At 40.1% G+C, this 20323-nt stretch overlaps 1 protein-coding gene across 16 annotated transcripts in view; it reads left to right on the forward strand.

Moving 5' to 3' along the window:
* Nucleotides 1–20323, forward strand: part of PTPRT (protein tyrosine phosphatase receptor type T) — a 1141641-nt gene that overhangs the window by 1012872 nt on the left and 108446 nt on the right. For 11 of the 16 annotated variants that reach the window (XM_056121255.1, XM_056121260.1, XM_056121256.1 and 8 more), the window contains one exon: nt 15436–15584. In XM_056121255.1, coding sequence (XP_055977230.1) covers nt 15436–15584 — 149 coding nt within the window. Of the gene's footprint in view, nt 1–15425; nt 15585–20323 lie in introns of all 16 variants that reach the window. The other 5 variants (XM_056121254.1, XM_056121253.1, XM_056121258.1 and 2 more) reach the window with 1 other exon arrangement.

Consider the following 20323-nt stretch of genomic DNA (forward strand, 5'->3'; position numbering starts at 1 on the left):
TGTCGGCGACACATGTGCTTGGGTACCACATGTGCTTGGCCACGTGAACACAAGCAGCACATGGGCTCAGGCAGCATATGCGTTCACTTCTTTTGTTAAAGTTGGACTTTATAGAGTTTTTTCCAAGCTGCCCCACATGGGGTTTCTACCTAGGTAAGAGTCCATTACTAGGGTGGTTGCTACTGGGGTTGGAAGTACTCAGTCTTCTTTGAAATTCCTTTTCTGGGGCCTGAGTTCCTGCTGTAACTTCTCTCAGAGGGGGGTCCAGCCTTCTCTGGGTCTGTTGATACTAGGTGAAGTCTTATCAGATCTTAATTCCTAAGCTCACTATGGAGGCTTTTTCAGCCTTGAGGCTATTGGTTTTATTACTTTCTAGGAATTCCATCTACCATGGGTCCTTTCCTATCTACCTACCTACATCATAAATTTTCACTTTTATATTGTGTTGTGTGGTGTGTTTGTGTGTGTGTATTTTTTTGCTTTATACAGCAAAACTTCCATATGTGGGAGCTAAGACTTTTCCAGGAGCTCCACAGCTGATTCAAAGTAGATGCATTGTCTCTCAGATTGTCAAACAAGTGTCTTCCAACTATTAGGTGGGGAACAGTTATCAGGGATACTCTTACAGTACTATTTCAACTTCTTAATGGCAGTGTTTTTGAAGTGACAATGAAAACAATATTAAATACCTAGAAACATAAAAAAGCATAAGCTTAATTTAGGTTTGAATTCTGGGCTCTGACTTCTTTGAACCTCCTTTGGCCCATCTGTTAACTGGGAATGTTAACACCAAAATTGCAAGGTTTCTGAGGGGATGTGTTAGGATTGTATAAGTCATGTGCTGCATGTATATACTGTGTAGTTCTATGGTAGAGGGGTAGTTACTGCTATTGTGTTCCTCACATGGGCAGCATATCCATCTCACAGGTTCTTAAAGAGCATTTTCACTTGGCCAAAGAACTAATAGGAACCAAATCTGAGACCAGATAGAAGGTGCATCAAGGGCCAAAATTTTCCTTTAAAGTTGATGAATATTACTCAAATTTCAAAAAGGAGAACACGGTGGCCTCACTTTCCTTCAAATATACTTACTGCATAAAAGGATATGAGTCCAACAGAAGCACAATCATTCATCTTTTTATTATTTCATAAAACTTATCATTTGCACTGAATAAACAGGTCTAATATTAAAGAAAGGATAAGGTTTGGAGCTATTTTTATTGTTGTTTTTTAAGCACTATCTATACAAGTTTCACTTTAAATTTTATAAATTAAGCTTTTATCTGTAAACATTTTTTGTTTATAAAGTCTTATAGAAAAGATTGCGACACAGAGAGGATTTTATTCAAATGCAGATTTTCCAGACATACAGGAATAACTTCATTTGAAATGAACTTGGAAGATTGTGATGGTAACATGATAATAGGTACCAGGTTTCAATTTTTGAACAGTTGGTATTTAAAGAATTTTGTTCCCCCTTCCTTCTTTGAAAGTAAGTTTACAGTGGCATTTTAGAATCAGTCTGTTAATATCTTTATGAAATCCTGCTGAGTTTTGATTGGACTTGTGTTGAATCCATAGATCAATTTGGTGAGAATTGACATCTTAACAATATTGAATCTTCAGGTCTAGGAACTATGTGTGTCTCTTTATTTGTGTGGCTCTACTCTGATGTCTTTCATCACCCTCTTTGTAGTTTTTAGCAGGTAACTCTCATGCATGCTTTAGTGGATTTGTACTAGAATGTTTTATTTCCTGTGTGCCATTGTATATGCAACTTTTTGTGTCACATTCAAACTGTTGTTAATATATAAAGATGAAATTGATTTTGGCTACTCAGGAGAAAAATGTATATGAACCAGTAACAATAACAAAATTTAAGACAAAAAAAGTATTCTCAGGAAGAAAAATATTATTCCCCTGTATCCAATAATCAAATAACATGGGACAGAAGAGATTTCAAATTTTAGTACAGCAGGTAAGGCACTTACCATCTTGCTTGAGGATAGCCTGGGTTCAATCCCCAGAACTGCATTTGGTCCCCTGGGCCATACCAGGAATAATCCCAAGCACAGAGCAAGGAGTAAGCCCTGAGCATCACCAGGTATGGCCCCAAAGCAAAATCAAACATTAAAAAGAACAGCCTATTTGGTGTGATTTGATACATTATTTGGGGGAATCTGGGAATGCTACGTCTTTTTTTGTCATATAAATGAATGGTAATGATATTTGGACTTAGAAAAGTAGCCCACTAGATCATATCAAAGAACTTTTGGATGGCAGAGAAACTTGTCATTTATTTAATTCTAATTTAATGTTCATGAAAAACACTTTGCAAGTGTTTAGCAAATGCAAAATAGGTATTCAAAATGTCAGTTCCCATCAGTCCCCTTTCTTGTTCTGTGTTAGCCAGATCGGGGGGGCGATAGAACTGAGACCATGCCATCCTTAGAAGACTTATTTGAGAGGCCTGGATTTGGATCTTGACTCTGCACTATACTTGCTAGGGAGTGGTGGATCTATCTCATCTCTCTGTTCCTTGCTCTCCGCTATACTATAAAGTGAGGATGCTATAGATAAGCTTGTAACTTGACCAGAGCCATTGCCATTGCCTAGCCTCTAAAAAATATTCAGTAAACTCTAGTTAGCTACTTTTCTTGCTTTTGTGGTTGTCACAAAGTGCCAGAGAAGCTTGAAGAAAAGCTAACACTGCCTGTTGGATCATATGACAGGTGGAATAGCTTCCATTGTAGAAATCTTCCATCTCTTATCCAAGACGTCCCACTGGAAGCCCCCTCTGTTGAAATAGTCCAATTCCCCCACAGAAGCAGAGAAGCAAATGACAGTGGTTCTCTGGTCTTTCCAATCACCTAAGATACTTGACCCACAAATAGCTTGAAGCAGAAGACAGAAATGGTAACTCTGGAAAAACAAAGCAGAGCAGACGTAGTTTTCCATCAGCTGCAGTTTATGACTGCACATTAAATTCAATGGCTTTCTCTAGGAGGCTGGTGTGGAGACCCATCATCTCTACCCAGTGCTATCCATTCTAGCTTTCCCCAGGAGTGCAGACAGACCAGCCGCTTTCCTAGTGTACACTAATTAATTTATCTCATGCTTGTGGTTTTACGACGCTTAAGTGCTGGAGCATTTCTGTTTATTCTTCTTCCTGCAAAGCACCTCACATTGTATAAAGACCATGAATCTCCATTGCAAACACCGTCTGTCTTGGGCTCGGGAATAGCCTGCCGGCTGCCTGTTGTCTTGCTGGCACTGCCTCTTACAGCCAAAGGAACACATCCATTAATTTATCCTTAATGACATTTTGACATTCCAATCAGTTCATCAGATGTTCCTTGTGCAAGACTTCTCCCGCATGGCCAGGCGAGGGTGCCAGGCCACTCTCGATGCATTATGCATGAGACCAATGTACTGCTCAGTACTCTCTGACAGTCAGACACATATGCTACTCATACACCGTGTGTTCCTAACAGCCCAGCTCCTTGAGTGAGCCACACTGATGCCTTCAGAGACATTTTCCTGTGCTTCCAGCTTCTGTGTTCTGGGAGGGAGAGAGAGGATGCTGGTGTAAGCAAGGGTAGTATCCTGATTCAGAAATATGCATGCAACAGTATTATGGGCAGGGGGAGAAGGTAAAAATGAACCAAATACCTGCCTTTCTTAAAGGATTTAGAGACACTATTATTCAGGCAAAAAGAAGGATCTTTGGGTACCTAATATTACACTCCTGAGTCTACTAAAAAAAATGATTTCCCAGACATTTGGATAACAATAACAGGTATTAAAGAAGAAAGGAAAATTATCCATAATACCTTTAATCTAACACATCAGCTTAGATCATTTTGCTTATAATGGTAATCACAACGCAGGCAGTTTTACTTTTTAGGTTTTAAAAAAAGAAACTTAATGTAATCTAGTTAGATTTTTCCATGTTTTCATTTTTTAATGGCACTCCATCATTTTAATAGCTGCATAATACTCCATCCAAGAGACGTGCCATAATTTGCTGAACTGGTTTTCTATTGTTAGACATTTATGAGGCTATAACCAATTATTTTCTCCTCAAGAGGAACAGTAGAGCAGGCTTGAGGGAGATAGCAAGGCTTCGTAGCCTGTCAAACTATGACTCCAATTCCACCTGCCCCTGATACTGTTATGGTTTAGGATTAACCCTCTAGGTCCCAGAGTACTCATCTTTTCAGCAAAAGAAATATTCACAATTATAGTGTTGCTGTGAGGATCAAAGGTGTTTTTAAGGTATTGAGCACACAGTAGTTTCGGCTGAACATCCTGAACATCCATTTTGGTCCTCTATGCTCACTATGACTCTCAGACAGAACAGTTCTGCCACTACCCCATCCTGGGAAAACCTAGCAATGTCAAGAGATTTTCTGTCATTTACTAGGGCAGGGACATATACTTGAATTGGTGGGTAGAGGCCAGGGATGCTGCTAAACATTTTTAGCCTAAAGAAGAATTCCACAAGAAAGGATAATTCCATCCAAAAAAGTCAACAACACCCGGACAAATACTCTAGCAGGGTTAAAGCTGTGTTTTCTAGTGTTAGCTGCATAGTATACATGCTTCCTATTATTATTTAACTGATGTAAAGTTTCAGGAAAATTAAAATCTTGCACAGAATGGATTTTTATCTCAATCAACAGTTTATGGAGGTGCAGGTTAGGATAGGAGATGGGAATAAGTGATTGTGATGAAGAAAAGGCAGCAGATGAATGGTGAATTGTCCCTTAACAGGGCAAAGAATGACTTTTCACAGAGACCTGAGTGTGGTCTCAGCATCTTCTAGGAGTTCCAAATTGCAGTTTTCAGTCCCACCTGAGATTCTCCAAATCAGCAAATGTGCTGGAGCTCCACAGTCTCTGGAATCATATACAGTTGGGCAACTGCAATGTGTCCTCAAGTGTGAGTTTCACAGCCTGACTAATTTCTGCACCCATTTCCACACCATCTGCAGAAGAAAACCAGTGTATTATGGTGAGTAGGATTTGCTCAAGTGTGGACACTCTGTACAGATAAAAATTTCAAAGCCTGAGTCATGGAGATGCTCCAAGATGGTACAAACCAAAAATGAGGGAATTTAAAGTGATAGTTTATTCAACCAGTGAATTGATATATATATATGTATATATATACATGTATTATCTCATTGTGTCAAATGAACTAGGTGCTAAATAAAACATATATAACCCAATATATTATATATTATTAGAAGAGTGAAAAAAGCAAGCAGGCAGGAAAAGGGTGAGAATACAAAAAAGAAAGAAGGTTTGTCATATCAGAGAGATATCAGAAAGGCTTTCAGGAAAAAGTGATGCCTTAGGTAGAGCTTAGAGTGGGGTCACATTGATGCAGTGATGTAATCATGATTGCTGAGCATCATTTTGAGCCGAAATTTCGCAAGAACCTATCACCGGGTGTGAGCAAAGCCAACATGATTCTTGCTTATGTGGTTATTCTAAGAGAAATTTTTTCTTGTGTGGCTATCCCCTCAAAATGAACAGCAAACACACACAAAAGAAATGGACAGTCTGGGTGAGGTAGAGCCAGAGGGAAAGCCTACAGGGAGCCCTGGATAGAGATGTGAGAGGAGGTGTGGGAGCCAGAAGGAAATTTGCTGTGTTGCTATGGGGGAAGTAGCCACAGAGCCTCAGCAACATGGGGAGGCTCCTTGAATAAAGGCTTGGGGATGAAGCTAGAAGGACTCCTGGAAACCCGTTGACTTTTCCAAGGATAGACTGAATGCAGACAGCACAGGGCATCTTAGAGACCAGGCAAGGTGCAGAGTTCAGCTCAGTTGCAGCTTGGAACTGAATTCTCTACCTTTTTTATAAGGTACTGCAGGGACACACACAGATACACACACAGCACAAATTCAAATTCATACCAACTTTTTCTTAGGAATTAGGAAAAAGTAAATGCAGGGACATATACCCTAGAAGGGACTGCCTGGAGAAGTGAAGGGTTATCAGGCAGGAGCTGGATATTCATTTGCTTAAGAATATTCCATGGGGACCCAACTATGGGGGAGTGATGACTTGAAGGACCCTGACCACCTTTCCAGCCAGTTCAATCTGAGGATGGAACGTGGCTGAAAGTACACCTCTGACTGATTCTGACTGGCTTAGATTGTGCTCATGAGAAAGGTATGGATGGGGTTTTGGGATACAGAAATGGGGCACAGGCTCAGGAGAAAATGTTACTTTGGTTTTCAGAAGTGCTCTTTTCAGAGAAAATATTATTTACAAAAATAAAATTATAAACTAATAAATACAAAATAATAAAATCGCATTTTAAAACATACACTAAAATAAAAGCATTTCTTATTTCTAGTCATCACAGTAATGCTATGAAGAGGGCTGGTTGAATGCAGTAAATTCAGGAAGAATATGAAACACAAAGATAAATAAAATCATAAATAGAAATAAAGTACATTTTTAAATAAAGATAAAACAGTTGCTCTTTCTAGCCATCACAGTAATGCTGTGAAGGCAGACTGGTTAAATTTAATTCTACAGATGAGGAAAAAGTGAGTCTCATAGTTTGGTAGACATAGAGACTCAGTAATGACTGCGTAGCTGGCTAGAATCTGGTTAGTCTCAAAAGTCTATTCAAAGTCTCTGTCTCCTGAGAGCAGAAAGTTCTTTGCCTGGCTGGGATTTCAGAGCTCAGTGGACTGAGCAATGCAGGCAGTTCTCACCATCTGGACCACAGATTCTGTCCTGACTTTCTTTTGATGCATAAATTTACTTCCCTTGCCTATTATTTAGCAAACATTTACATAGAGCTTATTTGGGGGTGGCAGATCCTGTTGTAAATACTTCAATATTTATTAGTCAATCTCTAGCTCGAATAGTTGTTAAGAGAATCCCCTATAAATATCCCTATTTAGGGCTGATAAAAATGGGGTTACAATGAGGCTGAATAACTGTCTAGGCTGTAGAACCAGGGGCGGAGCCAGGATCTAAACCCAGATGGTCTTACTTCAGCAGTGCTTTAGGGCTTCCTTACTAGTCTCTGCTGCAGGGCTGGAGGAAGGTGTGCTGTGCACAGAATGACCAGGCCTGACTGTCATAAGTGAGCAGGTCTGACTTTGTCCTTAGTGGAAAGAACAGGATGTACAGGAGAGCTCATCCACACAAGGAAGAGAGAGAAGCCACTATAGTCAGAAGAGAGAGAAGCTGAGGCAGACAGGAGAGGACACCGTCATGGAGAGCAAGAGAGGTGAAGGTGACAGAGGTGGTGGCCAAAGTCCCTGGCCTTGCAGATTATGATAAACACTACTGCTGTTGCTTTGGTAACATTATCCATTCAGATGGAAGCACAGAGAAGCCCCAAACTAATGTGATGAGGGTGGAAAGAAGGGACCAACCAACTATGTTCCAGAACTAGTATCCAGCACAGGTAATGAACAAATGAAATGTATTTTGCCTGAAGGATATATGATATAGGTTGGTAAGAATTTGAGTTTGTGCTGTGTGTGTGTCTGTGTGTATCTGTGTGTGTACACATATGCGTGTGTAACTGTATAGGTTTGCTACGAGAGTGAGGAAACCAGTTGAGAAGGACTTGGGACACAATTATATATGTATATATCTTTGGCATAACAGAACAAGGAATTTTGGAAAATATTTGGGAGTTTGAATACAAGTATTTGGGTTCCATCTTTTATTACTTCAAGCCTGGGTGGCCCAATATACCTCAGTAATTTCTTCAGTCTTCTCTCGCTCTCACTCTTTAATCTGTTGAATGGGTATAACACTTGCAACTTCAGAGTTATTAGGACAATTAAAGAAGTTAATGCAATGGGCTAATTATGAGTTGTGCCAAGGATAACATGAATCCAATTCTCTTTTAAAAAAAAGTCAATACACTGTGCTTGTGAAAACATTGAGTAGGGCCTGGCATAGAATAAATTGTTTGCATATTTATCTAATAGATGGAATCAACTTAGGGCTTATTGTTCTGAGATCATTGTATTCCATTCCAAGGGCTATGTAACCACAAACAGGATGGCTTCAAGCAACCAATTTATTTTCTCTTAGTTCTGGAGGCTAGCAGGTTTTTCATTGTTGTTTTTGTTTTAAGGTTACACCAATCTATACTCCAGGCTTACTCCTGGTTCTGTACTCAGGGCTAACTCCTGGAGGGGCTCAGGAGATCAGGGGATATATTGGGTGCTGAGGGATCAAACCCAGGTGTGTTTTCCCTGTGCAAAGAAAGCTCCCTACCCACTGTGTTATATCCCCAGATCCAAAAGGCTAAAAGTTTGAAATAAAGGTATCTTCAGGACCATGCCCACCCCATTCCACTTGCTTCTTCCAAGAGTCATCCGTCCTTACCTTCCCTTGGCTGGCAACTACATTATTCCACTCTCCTCCTCAGCAGCCTAGAGTTTTTCTTTCCCATGCATCTCTGTTTCACCCTCCTCTTCTTGTAAGGACTCCAATCATGTTGGACTAGGGCCCACCCTAATGACTTCATGCTAACTTGATTACGTCTGCAAAGATCCTGCTCTCAAATCAGTTTATAGTCAAATGCCAGAGACACAATTTAATCTGGTCTGTTAAAAAGCTTCAGTTCTTGCTGATTCTTAGACACTAATCTCTTCTCCAGTGAAATAAGTATCCAGAGTTGGAGAAGGACATGTGCCTCGTAACATGATGGAATTTTTAGAGATTAGGACTGGGTCTTGAGACTTGTCCCAACCTCTGGTCTTCCAAATTTCTTAACAAAACACAACAGGGACTGTTTCATTGATAGAGAACAGTTGAAGAGTGGGTTCTCAGCATAGCAGTCAGAACCTGGAGCTTGTGATAGACTTTCCTGGAGATCTTATTTGTCACCTGTACTTTGTGATTCCATGGGGGAGGGGAGGACCAGGGAAATGTCATTTCTAGTATGTTCCCAGGTAATGCCAACTCTGCTGGTCCAGAGACTACACTTGGAGAATCAGTGTTCTACATCAGCTGTGCCCAAGCTTGGGGTACATTATAATCACCCAGAGAGCTTCAGAAAACCCAGGTGCCCAGGCTACACTCCAGGCTAATTAGAGTAGAATCACATTCGAAATTTTCTAACGCTTCCCAAATGACTTGTGCAGCCAAGGTTGAGAAGCACAGCTCTCGAATTCATCAAATAATGTTTTTAGAGAAAAAAGAAAAACTCTTCTGTGGGGCATCTGCTTTAGAGGATTCCTATTTAATAAATAATGAGTCCATTTAAATGAACATGGCTTTTTCTGAATGTAAAAGATTGTAATACCAGTGAGTATTTATGGTGTGCTGATTGTGTACCATGCATTGGAACAATGCTTTGGCTAAGCCACTTACATTCAGTCTTCACCACTACCTTCGGGGGGCGCTGCTGTCACCTGCATTCTGCAGACAGGAGGAAATTGAGGTATGTGTAATTTTCGAATGCTCACACAACTAGTCTGAGAGGGAGCCAGATTTTGATGCCAGCCTGTCTGGCACCAAAGCCTGTGTGTTAACTGCTATTCCATCCTGTCTCCTGACATCAGAGAAAGTAGGGTGTTCTTTAAACTTGATCCACATTTATCTAGTTTACATAGTTGACTCTGATGTACTGTAGTGCAGCCTCTGCTTCAATCATAGTCATGGTGGTAGGAAGAGGTGGCAATTAATGAAGGTTTTCTTCATTTACAATAGACTAGAATAATGTGTTTACAATGGGTTGAATTAGTATTTCTAAGTTTGCCCTCAAACAAGTGGAATAATGTTGGAACAGGTATCCTGAGCTGGCAAACAAAAAACAGGGTTTGGGAACTCTGTTTCCCACCTATATTCCGGCATTGCATTGGCTGAGTGTCCCCCCCACCCCCCCCCGACACACACACACACCTCCTCTGGGTTGAGATATTACTCTGATACCAGGGTTCCAGTCTTTGTGGTTCTCCAAGAAAGTCTGGTCAGAGGTTGGGTGGGGCTTGAGGGAAGGGAAAATGTGCCAAAGACTATCTCCCTAAGAGGTTTGACATGAATCTTTTCACCCAGGGAAAACCCATACTGAAATCCCTAGGATGCTACCCTAATAGTCTGTGGCTCCCTCTTCCCAACCTACCATGGCTTTGTGGTTTTTACTGAACCCAGTTGCTGAATTCTCTTTTTCAGGGGTTTCCTAGTATCTAGTTGAACCCTAGATAAGACTGGAAAGAAGGGAGATTTTGACCTAACTGGTGCAGAAAAAGTTGCCAGAGAAGAAAAGCTAAGAAAGACAGTTCAGGCATTTGGCACTTTCAAAAAGAGACCCAAGTGGTACTACTTTACTAGAACTATTCACTTGTGTCAAGGCACCAGGTTCTAATTCTGCCTCTAATTGTGAAGAGGGCTTTCCTGCCTATTCCCTCCAAATAGGACCTGGCTCCACTCACTCCTGACCTTCTTGCTTTCCTCACTTGATTTCAGAGTCTGCTGGGCTCTCCAGGATGTCATTTTATCTGCCACTGTCCCTCCTGAAGAGTGATACTTACAAGGAGTCACAGGACTCACGTGATTCATCCTGGCACATCCCTTCCCATCTCCTCTTCCTCATTAGCACAGGTTGGAGGACCTCAGTATGATCCCTTTGAAGAAAGGGGACCCAGGGCTGTCATCTCCCATCTAGTTCCCCCAATTCACCCATCAGAAATAGGACACTTCCATTTTCTGTGTCTTAAATTACTGCAGCTTCAAACATGCAGAAGAAGAGATCAGGGCATGCCTGTTCACTTTGTACCAGCTTTTGGTACCCCCTGCTGGTGAGATTGTATGGCCTGATGCGCAAGAATCTCAGAATAACTAGAGGGAAAAAGAGCCTCAATTCTGAAAACCCCGTGTACTTGAGACCTGAAAGCTCTGAGGAGCTCATGAGTTTTCATGGCCCTTGCATCCTATAATTATTTCATGAGTGCCTCCACCCAAAACTATTTTGAATAGCTTTGATGTCCTGTGGACTCTGGGCAAGAAAACAGTTCTTGTCCATTCAGGAACCTTGCATTAATTCTTCAAACAGCTCAAGAGTTCTGTGATAACTGTGGGAAGAAAATACTAAGTTGTTATCCCCAAAATATTCATTCATAAGTAAAAAATATTCCCAGTTACAAACTCATTTTCTGCAGGCTTTTCGTCCTCTTTACTTCTAAGTGTCCTCATTTAAAGTGGTTATAATTTGCAGTCTAAGTAATGACAATCTTTTCTGCACTTCAAGTCATAGACTTTTCAATGTAAATTTGTACAACACGTTTATTGAACACCGGGTATGTGCCAGGCACCTGGCCAGAAACTGAATAGGTGCAAGAAGTCAAAAGCCTCTTGTCCCAAGAGGTTCTTGAGGGTAAGAGAGCCAACTAGCAATTTGGCCCACAGAAGCTTAGCTGACATGACAGCAAGCATTCCCTGGTCTTCTGACAGGTTCTAACAAGCTGTTAGAGTTCTTATTGTGCCTTGCATTTCTTGGCTTTCATTGAGTAGAAAATTGTGTCTCTACTTGCATATTATCAGAGAGTGCCTGTCCTTTCACTAGTTTCTTTGTTTTGTGAAGGTTAAGGTCATGTGTGTGTTTGACATAATGGTCCTCTTCTGTCCATTGGGCCCTGTAGGTTCTCAATAATGAGTCAAGAAGAGGAACTCATGTATGCTTAGAGCGTAAGGGACACTACTTCAAAGACTATGTGACATTTGGAAATCCACTGAGCCTTGGGGGATGGAGACAATGTGGCCCACAGAGAAAATTGGGACCACACAAAGGACTAGAAAGTACTGAGGGTTGGTTTTGGGGTGGGATGAGTACCAGGATTTTCCTCAAAGAAGATGTGATCAGTGAGGCTGTGTGGAAGCCTTCAGTCTGGGTTTCTTTTCTCTCAGAAATAAAAAAGAAAGAGGTTGGGGTACTAATTAAACTCTAGGGCTATGGCAACAAATGATTTTTCCTGGATTGTTGAGAGAGCTTTTGGGGGGTTAGTTTTGTGTGTCTGTGTGTGCTGTTGGTACCCTGCATGCAAGGCAAGTGCTCTTCCACAAAGCCACATCTCTGGTCCCTGTGAATGTTTTCAACATTTAAATTTTAGATTCTGATAGAAGAAAGGTGGTTCCCAAATCTATAATGTTTTCCCTTACTCCTTTCTATTTTATGTTTCCTGATGCTAAAATCCATGTCTGTACAGTTACAAATAGTATCATCATCATTGTCACTGTTACTGTCACTGTCCTCCCATTGTTCATTGATTTGCTCGAGTGGGCCCAGTAACACTGTGAGACTACTGTGTTTAGCATATTGAATACGTCATGGGAAGCTTGCCAGGCTTTGCCTTGCGGGCGAGATACTCTCCGTCGCTCGCTGAGCTCTCTGAGAGAGGCAGAGGAATTGAAGGTGGAGGAATCAAATTCAGGTTGGCCCGGTTGACCACGTGCAAGGCAAACCCCCTACCCACTGTGCTATTGCTCCAGCCCATCATCATCATTATCACCAAAAATATGTAGGGTCAACCATGCATTAAATACTGATGTCATATATCTGAGCTTTGACAACTCAGCTGTCCAATTTTTAAATATCCATGTGTTTTGGAGAGGTGCAGTTTGTTATTTTCACCCAGGTGTTCAGAGCTACCCAAACATTTCTTTCTATTAAATGGCATTTTTTATCGACACAGTGAGGCCTTTTATGTATTACTGTCATTCCTTTGGAAACTAATGATTTGTGCCCAAGACATATCTCTTAATATTATTTTACCCTGAATGGAATGGGATTGGCTGAGAGTTCTTCCCCCAAGGAAATATCAGAGAATCTAATACATACTCAATTATAGTTTTAAAGTTAACTCTCTGATCAGATTTCCTTTCATTTCCTGCTGGGGCAACGTGAACAGGGCTCAGATAGAAGTAAAGGGTCTAGTCTGCTGTATATCTTTTCAAATTTATGACTAGGAAGGTCACATATACATTTTTAAACACTCCTTTTTGATAATAAATGAAGAGTAAAATTTCAAAATGTCATGAGTAGCAGAATTGCTCATTTTTCTTTTGCCCGGCATTCCCTCTGGCCTCTGCCTGATTGGCCATGGATAGTGAGAAAAGTCCCAGCTGTTCTCATGCTTCATTTCTTGTGTTTCAGTCTGCCAGCACTAGTTTTACTAGTGGGTCAGTGTGCCCCTGGCTCAAGCATTCTATAAAAGAGAAACATGTCTAGTCCCAAGGCCTTCACCAGGCCAACTGGGAAAAAAGAGAACAGAACAAGAAAAATTTCCTTTTGCAATTGCATTTATCTTCATAGTATGGCAAATGGGAGGGGAATAAAAGTTCTCTTCTGGTGTAGATTACCAGGATCTGAGTCCGTGCTTATCTGTTTCCACCCTGAACTCTGCTTACAGAGACAGATCCATATCTCTGGCTTCCAGATAGGTTTAGCTAAAGGGAGCCACCCCAGGTGGTCAAAGGGAAGAGGTGTAGAGGTAGCCAAGGCATTCACCTCCCCCCCCCACCCCCGCCCGTGCCCTCTGTAAGACCATCCAGAACTGATAAGGACTTGCAAGGGAGGCCATATCCTTTGTGCCAATTGGCACCCCCCTTCATAACTTTGTTGAGTTTCTGCTTCCTTTGTTTGTCCCTCCAACTTGACCCACAGTGGTAAACAGTTCCTTAGACTTTACCACATCTCTCCAACTTTGTCAATCACTTCTATATAAGTCCTCTCGAATCCTCCCCATTTGAGTGTGTTGTCATTCACTAGTGTTATACATGCCTAGATCAAGAACCCAGGTAAGAGTGGGGGCTATCATGCTATCAAACTGTACATGAACCTACATGAAAACTTGTAAAATACTTGTAAGTCTAGGGTTAGCCTTCTAGATCATTACCTCCTGAAGCTGTCTGTTTCATTTTCATTATCAGGGGGACTTAACTTCATACATATTCCACACAACTCTGAATTTGACCTCTCTGGAATAACTCTATACTTAGTCTTGAGGTAAGAGTACCAAAATTGAATTTGAAGCCATATCCCATGAAAAATGGAGCTAGAGACTTGAAAAATTTACCCTAGAGATATTTAATGTGCAATACATAAACAGTCATGTCAAAGGAAAATAACTCTAGCTAGATGCATCAATGTTGGGAAAATTCAGAGCAACCTTATTGGCTTTCTAGAAATATTGGAAGAACTGTAATCTACAAGAAAGGTTAACTACTTTTTTACATATCTGACAATACATCTAAGGTCAATTTTCATTAAGTTAAAATTTAATGGAAGTAGTTCAAATCTTTACAAAGAAACTTTAACCTGCCATCGTCTCCCTGTCGAGGTGTCAAAGTCACTATCACTTGATACAATCTACAGCTTTCACCTCTGTGCTATTGAAGTGGATTTAGATTCAAGGGATAGTGGTAGTGAGATAAAGGCAAGACTAGAGCTGTCACATGGAACCTTGATTGTACTGAGCATTGTACTCCATGGATTTCAAACATTACCTTATTTAATCTTCTCTACCCTGTGAGGTCAGTCCTGGGCTTTTGGTTTTATTGTGTGTTTTGGTTTTGATTTTGTTTTTTTTGTTGTAGTATATAAAGAAGGAGTTCAGTACTTAAAGAGGTTAAGGAACTTGTCCTGGTCAGACAGACAACAGGTAGGAAAGGCAGAATATTGTCCCCTGAATCTTCCTGATCCCCAGCTTGGTGGTTCTAGTTTCTTAAGGATGGTGCCATAATTACCGGAGGGAACTTGGTCATACACAGGTCCTAATTTGGTCCTAATTCCATGAGCCTGTGCCTTTCTATATTTTTGTTTTAAGTTCTCCCAATGATTCTTATTTACTCCATTATTTGAAAACCATTGTTGTGCAGTATTGTTATTTTTTTGCTATTGTTTTCATCGTGTCCCCTCTGTTTCTGAGAATCTGATAGTCTATGGAAATTGCTATACAATTTCATCTCTAAGTTTTCTTCTTTCAAGTGATAAGACTAAATACCATCTACCCTATTCACCAGCCCTAACTCTAGTCTCCCAGTTGTCTGAGGGGTTATTTTATAAACTCATCCCTGAGAAACCAGACTTAGAAATTCAATCAGAGCCACATAGCAAATAAGTCTGGCCTCCTTTTCCTCTCTTTGAAAAGAGAAGGAGAAAATCCTTGTTCATGTTTCATTGATTCCCATTCAAACTCAAGTACAGGACACACCTATTATTGGGGGTGCAGCACAATAAACCTCGAGTTTCTGATTCCATGAAAATCATGAAGACTTAGATATTTCACCTTAACACTGGATTCAACAGCCTTGACTCGGTTTTGAGAACAAATCAGGTTTGGGAACTGAATAGGCCAGGTGAAGGACAGCCATCTGCTCTCCCCAACGCAACTGTCACCATCTGACTGTGATTTTTTTTCCCCTTGCACATGTCCCAAAGGAAGCTGGCCAAGAAGCAGAAGGAGACCCAGAGTGGAGCGCAGAGGGAGATGGGACCCGTGGCCTCAGCTGACAAGCCCTCCACCAAGCTCAATGTCAATCGCAATGATGAAGGCTTCTCCTCTAGCTCTCAGGATGTGAACGGATTCAGTAAGTTGGGCCAACTAAGTGGCAAGGGGCCTTCATGATCTAGCTCAACCCAAGTATTTTTGAAGTGGTCCTGTGTTATAAGCTGAGGTTGGATATGTACCGGGGAATGCTTCATTTAATAATGCTTCAACTTTCCCTGGATGATGGGGCTAGCTGGCAATGATTAAAGCAGCCTCAAAGAAGAATTGAAACATCTGCCCTTCCCACTTCTCTCCCTATGAAGAATATGGAAGTGGACGCAGGCCATCTTAATTGCTTGTAGAAATAGAAGCAGGCTAAAACTCATCATGATTTTTTTAAAAAAGAGGAATTATGCTTATGACTTTAGGAAGACCCTGCCATACTGAATTGTCTTTCAGTTTTCAAAGCAATGTTTCACAGACACCATATAAAGTATGAAGTCATAGGTTATTCATGTCTTAAGAAAGTTAGATTCAGCAAAGTGACTTCTCCAGAGTTTCATTGTTGATGAGCAACTTAAGCAGAATGGAAAGTCATGGCTCCAAGGCATAGTCAGTACTCCAAGTAGTTTAGTTAAGAGCACCCAAGTCCTTATGAAGACTTAGCTAATTAAAGAGGTTTATGTTTCAGGATTATCCCTCAACTAAAATATAAGCTTAGGATTGGTAACATCTAATTATATTTTTGTCATTAGACTCAAGGGAGCTGACTTTTTTGTGTTATTTATCTGTAAAAAGTTCTTTTCCTGGACTTAACAGAAATGTGAAGTGCCCAACCTCTCTTCCGAAGTGGAGAATGCAGGAAATCTAAAGGGATATGAATGTAGACAAAATTCCTTCACATACTATGTAGACAATAAATAGATGAAACCACATTTTGTGGGGAAAAATCCTTTAGTTCCGATAGTTGGGGGTGATGGAGTCTGTAAGATATGAGGAAATAATGGAAACAAATACTACTCAGCAACCTTGAATTATTGTCCCATTTTATGATAAGGTACCCAAGGCTCACTGTGTTTGACTAGCTGTCCCAGACCATCCACAGCTAATTCCTAAATGATCCACAATCTGAGGGCATCTCAGAGCCATGATGACCAACTTCCAGTGCAATAGAATCCACCCCCAAATTTAAAAAACGTACATATACACAGAACCCTCAACTTACCTACTCAGCCAAAAATCTTCTGGGTAGTGGAGATAGGATATGGATCTTATAGTCTCACAGGATTTTTACAGGCACCTTGATTAAGGATACAGAACATGGAGGGAGATGATAGTATTTTCAAATATAGGTGTGCTGCCTTGGGAAGGGAGATTGTTTTTAATCTTTAAAATGTTGAGAAATATAGCGAAATTAATATTCAAATACCATATACCTTGATTCACCAGCTGTTCACATTTTGTAGTATTTGTGCCTTTCTTCTCTGTCTATATGCATATATGTATATTATTTCATAAGTAAAAATGTTTTATTTATCCCTTAGTATTATTGCTATCATCATCTTTCTTATTATCATCATTAATCTAGGATATAATACAATCAAAATATAATCATGGTGATTATATTTTATCATCATATCTCTTTATCATCTTCATTTACAATAGAATTTTTACCGTTATTTTTTTCAAGATGGTGACATCTTTCTGTCCCATAACATATTCCACAATCCAGATTTCTCTTATTTTTCATAATTATATTCATGTAAATTATTTTGGTAGACACGACATGGATGATGCTATGGGTGTTGTGTTCTTCCCTTTACATCATATGAATTACAGTCACATATTCTCCTTTTGCTCTTTGATGACATACAAGTTTGCTCGTTTCTTAAGATTAAGTAAATTTATTAAGACAGCATGATGGAATTGACTGATTATTTTATGAGCAAATCTTTAACTTCTGTTTGAAGGCAGCAAGTTTGAAATCTGCCTTACCAAGCAGCTAGTCCTTCTTCCATTCTCTATCCTGGTGAAACTCTGGGATTCATAATTTTCTAGAGACCAGGAAAAATAGAGCAAGAGAACAACATAGATCAGGAGAGGCAGAGAAGGGACAGAGGAATGGGCTTGGTTTGTTCTTTTAAAAAAAAATAGGGAATCACAGTGAAATACACAGTTACAAAGTTACAACATTGTTCAGGATTGAATTTCAGTCATACAACACCCATTCCTTCACCAGTGTCTACTTCCCTCCACCAATGTCCCTGTTTCTTCCTCCCAGTCAACCTGCCTCTATGGCAAGGCAGACAATTGTTCATTCTTTCTCTGTCTGTCTCTGTCCTCTCTGTCTCTCTCTTCCACTGTCTGTCTTTGTCTCTGTCTGTCTCTGTCTCTCTGTCTCTCTGTCTCTTTGTCTCTGTCTGTCTGTCTCTGTCTCTCTCTCTGTCTCTCTCTCTCTGTCTCTCTCTCTCTCTGTCTCTCTCTCTCTCTCTCTTTCTCCCATAAGCCCTGAGCACCCTGGGTGTGGTACAAAAATCTAAAAGCAAGTGATTACACAAGTGACAACCTGGATGACACTAATTTCTTGAGTTTCCAGGGGAAATATTACTATCTTTCCTCCCAGGAACCAAAACTTAACAGGATAGAAGCACCCAAGACTAAGGTAGATTAACCAGCTAGGAAGGAAGAGTAAGCATATCCAGTAAAACCTAATGAGAGGCTTTGAAGTCCAGAGACTCTTCTTATGATTTGTATTAATATATATTTATAGTCATATTCATATTGCATATCACAGATATATGCATATGCTTATGCCTTCATGTTAATAAAATTGCTTTTAAAATGACGGAATATGGTTGGGCGGCATTAATGTACTCAATTATTAAGAAATGTTTCATCTGTTTGAGTCAATGGAATTTTTAGCCCTTTCTCCACGCATCTGGTGTCCGCTGGCTACATGCTCAGTCGCCACATGCTCTGGGGATTCTTTTGATTGCCCCAGAATGCATCAGGCACCTTTTAAAATGCCCTGAGGAACAACTGGGATGAGATTTAAGGGGAAAAAATGTAAGTAATGCTTACACTGGAGATGTAGAAATTGCTTCTCCAATCACCCTGATGTATGTAAAATTGAATCTATTTTCAAGGCATTAGAGGAGTAACTGCTTGGTTTCTGCATCAGCGTCTGGAGGAGGCCCTGAGATTATTTCCAAATGTTGAGAAAGCATTGAAAGAGGCAAAGCACAAGAATAGATGTCACATCTGAAAAAAAAAAGAAGAAAAAATGAAAAACTACAGAAGAACGTGCCCTAAGCAATTATTTTATTATTGAACAGGTGGGGCTTTGCCTAATTCAAGCTCTGTGTCTCCAAGGGTACATTTATTTTCTAGAGTTTTCTATTCTAAGGGACTGCTATGTTATGCAACATCCATTCAATTAAATAGGAACCGTGACCTCTGGGACTCAAGGGTGACACAGCTTTGTCTGGGATGGGCTGTTGTTTTGGAGAGCTTTGACAATCTTGAAAAAGGAATGTGCGTCACATTTCAAGGACAAATGGTCTGCAGCGTGGTTTGCCGAAATGCTGGCTTTTATTTTATAATGTGATTTTGATCTCAGAGCCCTTAAGTATATCTGATTGTTATTTTTTCCTGAGATCTTTTGCTTATTAGAGTTATTTTCTGAGTTTTCCTTCTAGAGACTTTCTTTTTCTATTCACCTCTAAATCTTCTTATTTATGTATTTTTCTGATAGTGTCATCTTCTCCTTGTTCCCTTTCAGTTCAAACCATAGTGTTTTAAAACAGATCCTTCCTGAATTCCTAGGTTGCTGGGTTTGGTTGTCTACCCTACATGATGGCATTTGACAGACTCACTAGCCCACTGGGTATCTTTAGTTAACTCTTGTCTTTCCCTTTTAGTTTCCATGTTTCATGCCCCACCTTCAGACTTATTTCATGTCTGGGAGGCAGAGGCAATCCATCTATCACCAGTAACTGGGTCATCAAATACTTGCTAAGGACAGAGGCCAGCAGGATTGAGGCCTCAGAGGAAGTGAGATACAATAACCATTTTCTTGCACTTAGCACATTCCTGTCCTTACACTATGAGGCTTGGACACTTCTGGGGGATAATCACAAAAATGAGTAAAAGAAGATACTCTTTCACAAAGAATAACCATTTCTATTTTTAAGTGTTTCCATTTATGAAAGTTCTTTTTAAAAACACTTGGGTCCTAGATCCTTTTTCCTGTATCATAAGACAGTACATTTATTATGCTTCATTCTACAAATGAGGAAACTGAAGATTAGAGTAACCACATCACAGTGGCATTTACAGAGTTAACATAAGGGCCCATTTGTTCCTACTATCAGTTAGTTTATCTAAGTGCTATCTTCTTAGATGGAAAGCACTTAGGAAAATATTTAGTAATGGTTTCTACAATAAAGTAACTTCGATAGAAAGAGTTGTAATAAGAAAAACAAATGCAAATGTCAAGATCAGTTTATATTAAAATATAAGTATAGAATATATGATATAAATTTGAAGGCTGATAATCTTCAAATTTTAATTTGACCCTGAGCTTTCTGGAAGCAAAAGCCCCAAATATCCAGGTAACTTTTATTGCCACTCAGTATACATTTGGTCTTAGACTCTTTATATAATATTCCCCATTTGTCAATGCAGAAACTTAATCTCAGACAACTGAAGTAAATAACCCCAATATTTTAAACATAGAGCAGAAGTGTGTTGTCAGCCTTCTGGCTCTAGCCTGTTTCCCTTTCCTGCACCATGAAGGCTGAGCCATTTGTGGGCAGAAATGGCAGTCAAGGCTCCAGC

The sequence above is a fragment of the Sorex fumeus genome, unplaced genomic scaffold (genome assembly GCF_029834395.1).
Source record: "Sorex fumeus unplaced genomic scaffold, SorFum_2.1 ptg000044l, whole genome shotgun sequence".
Classification (NCBI taxonomy): domain Eukaryota; kingdom Metazoa; phylum Chordata; class Mammalia; order Eulipotyphla; family Soricidae; genus Sorex; species Sorex fumeus.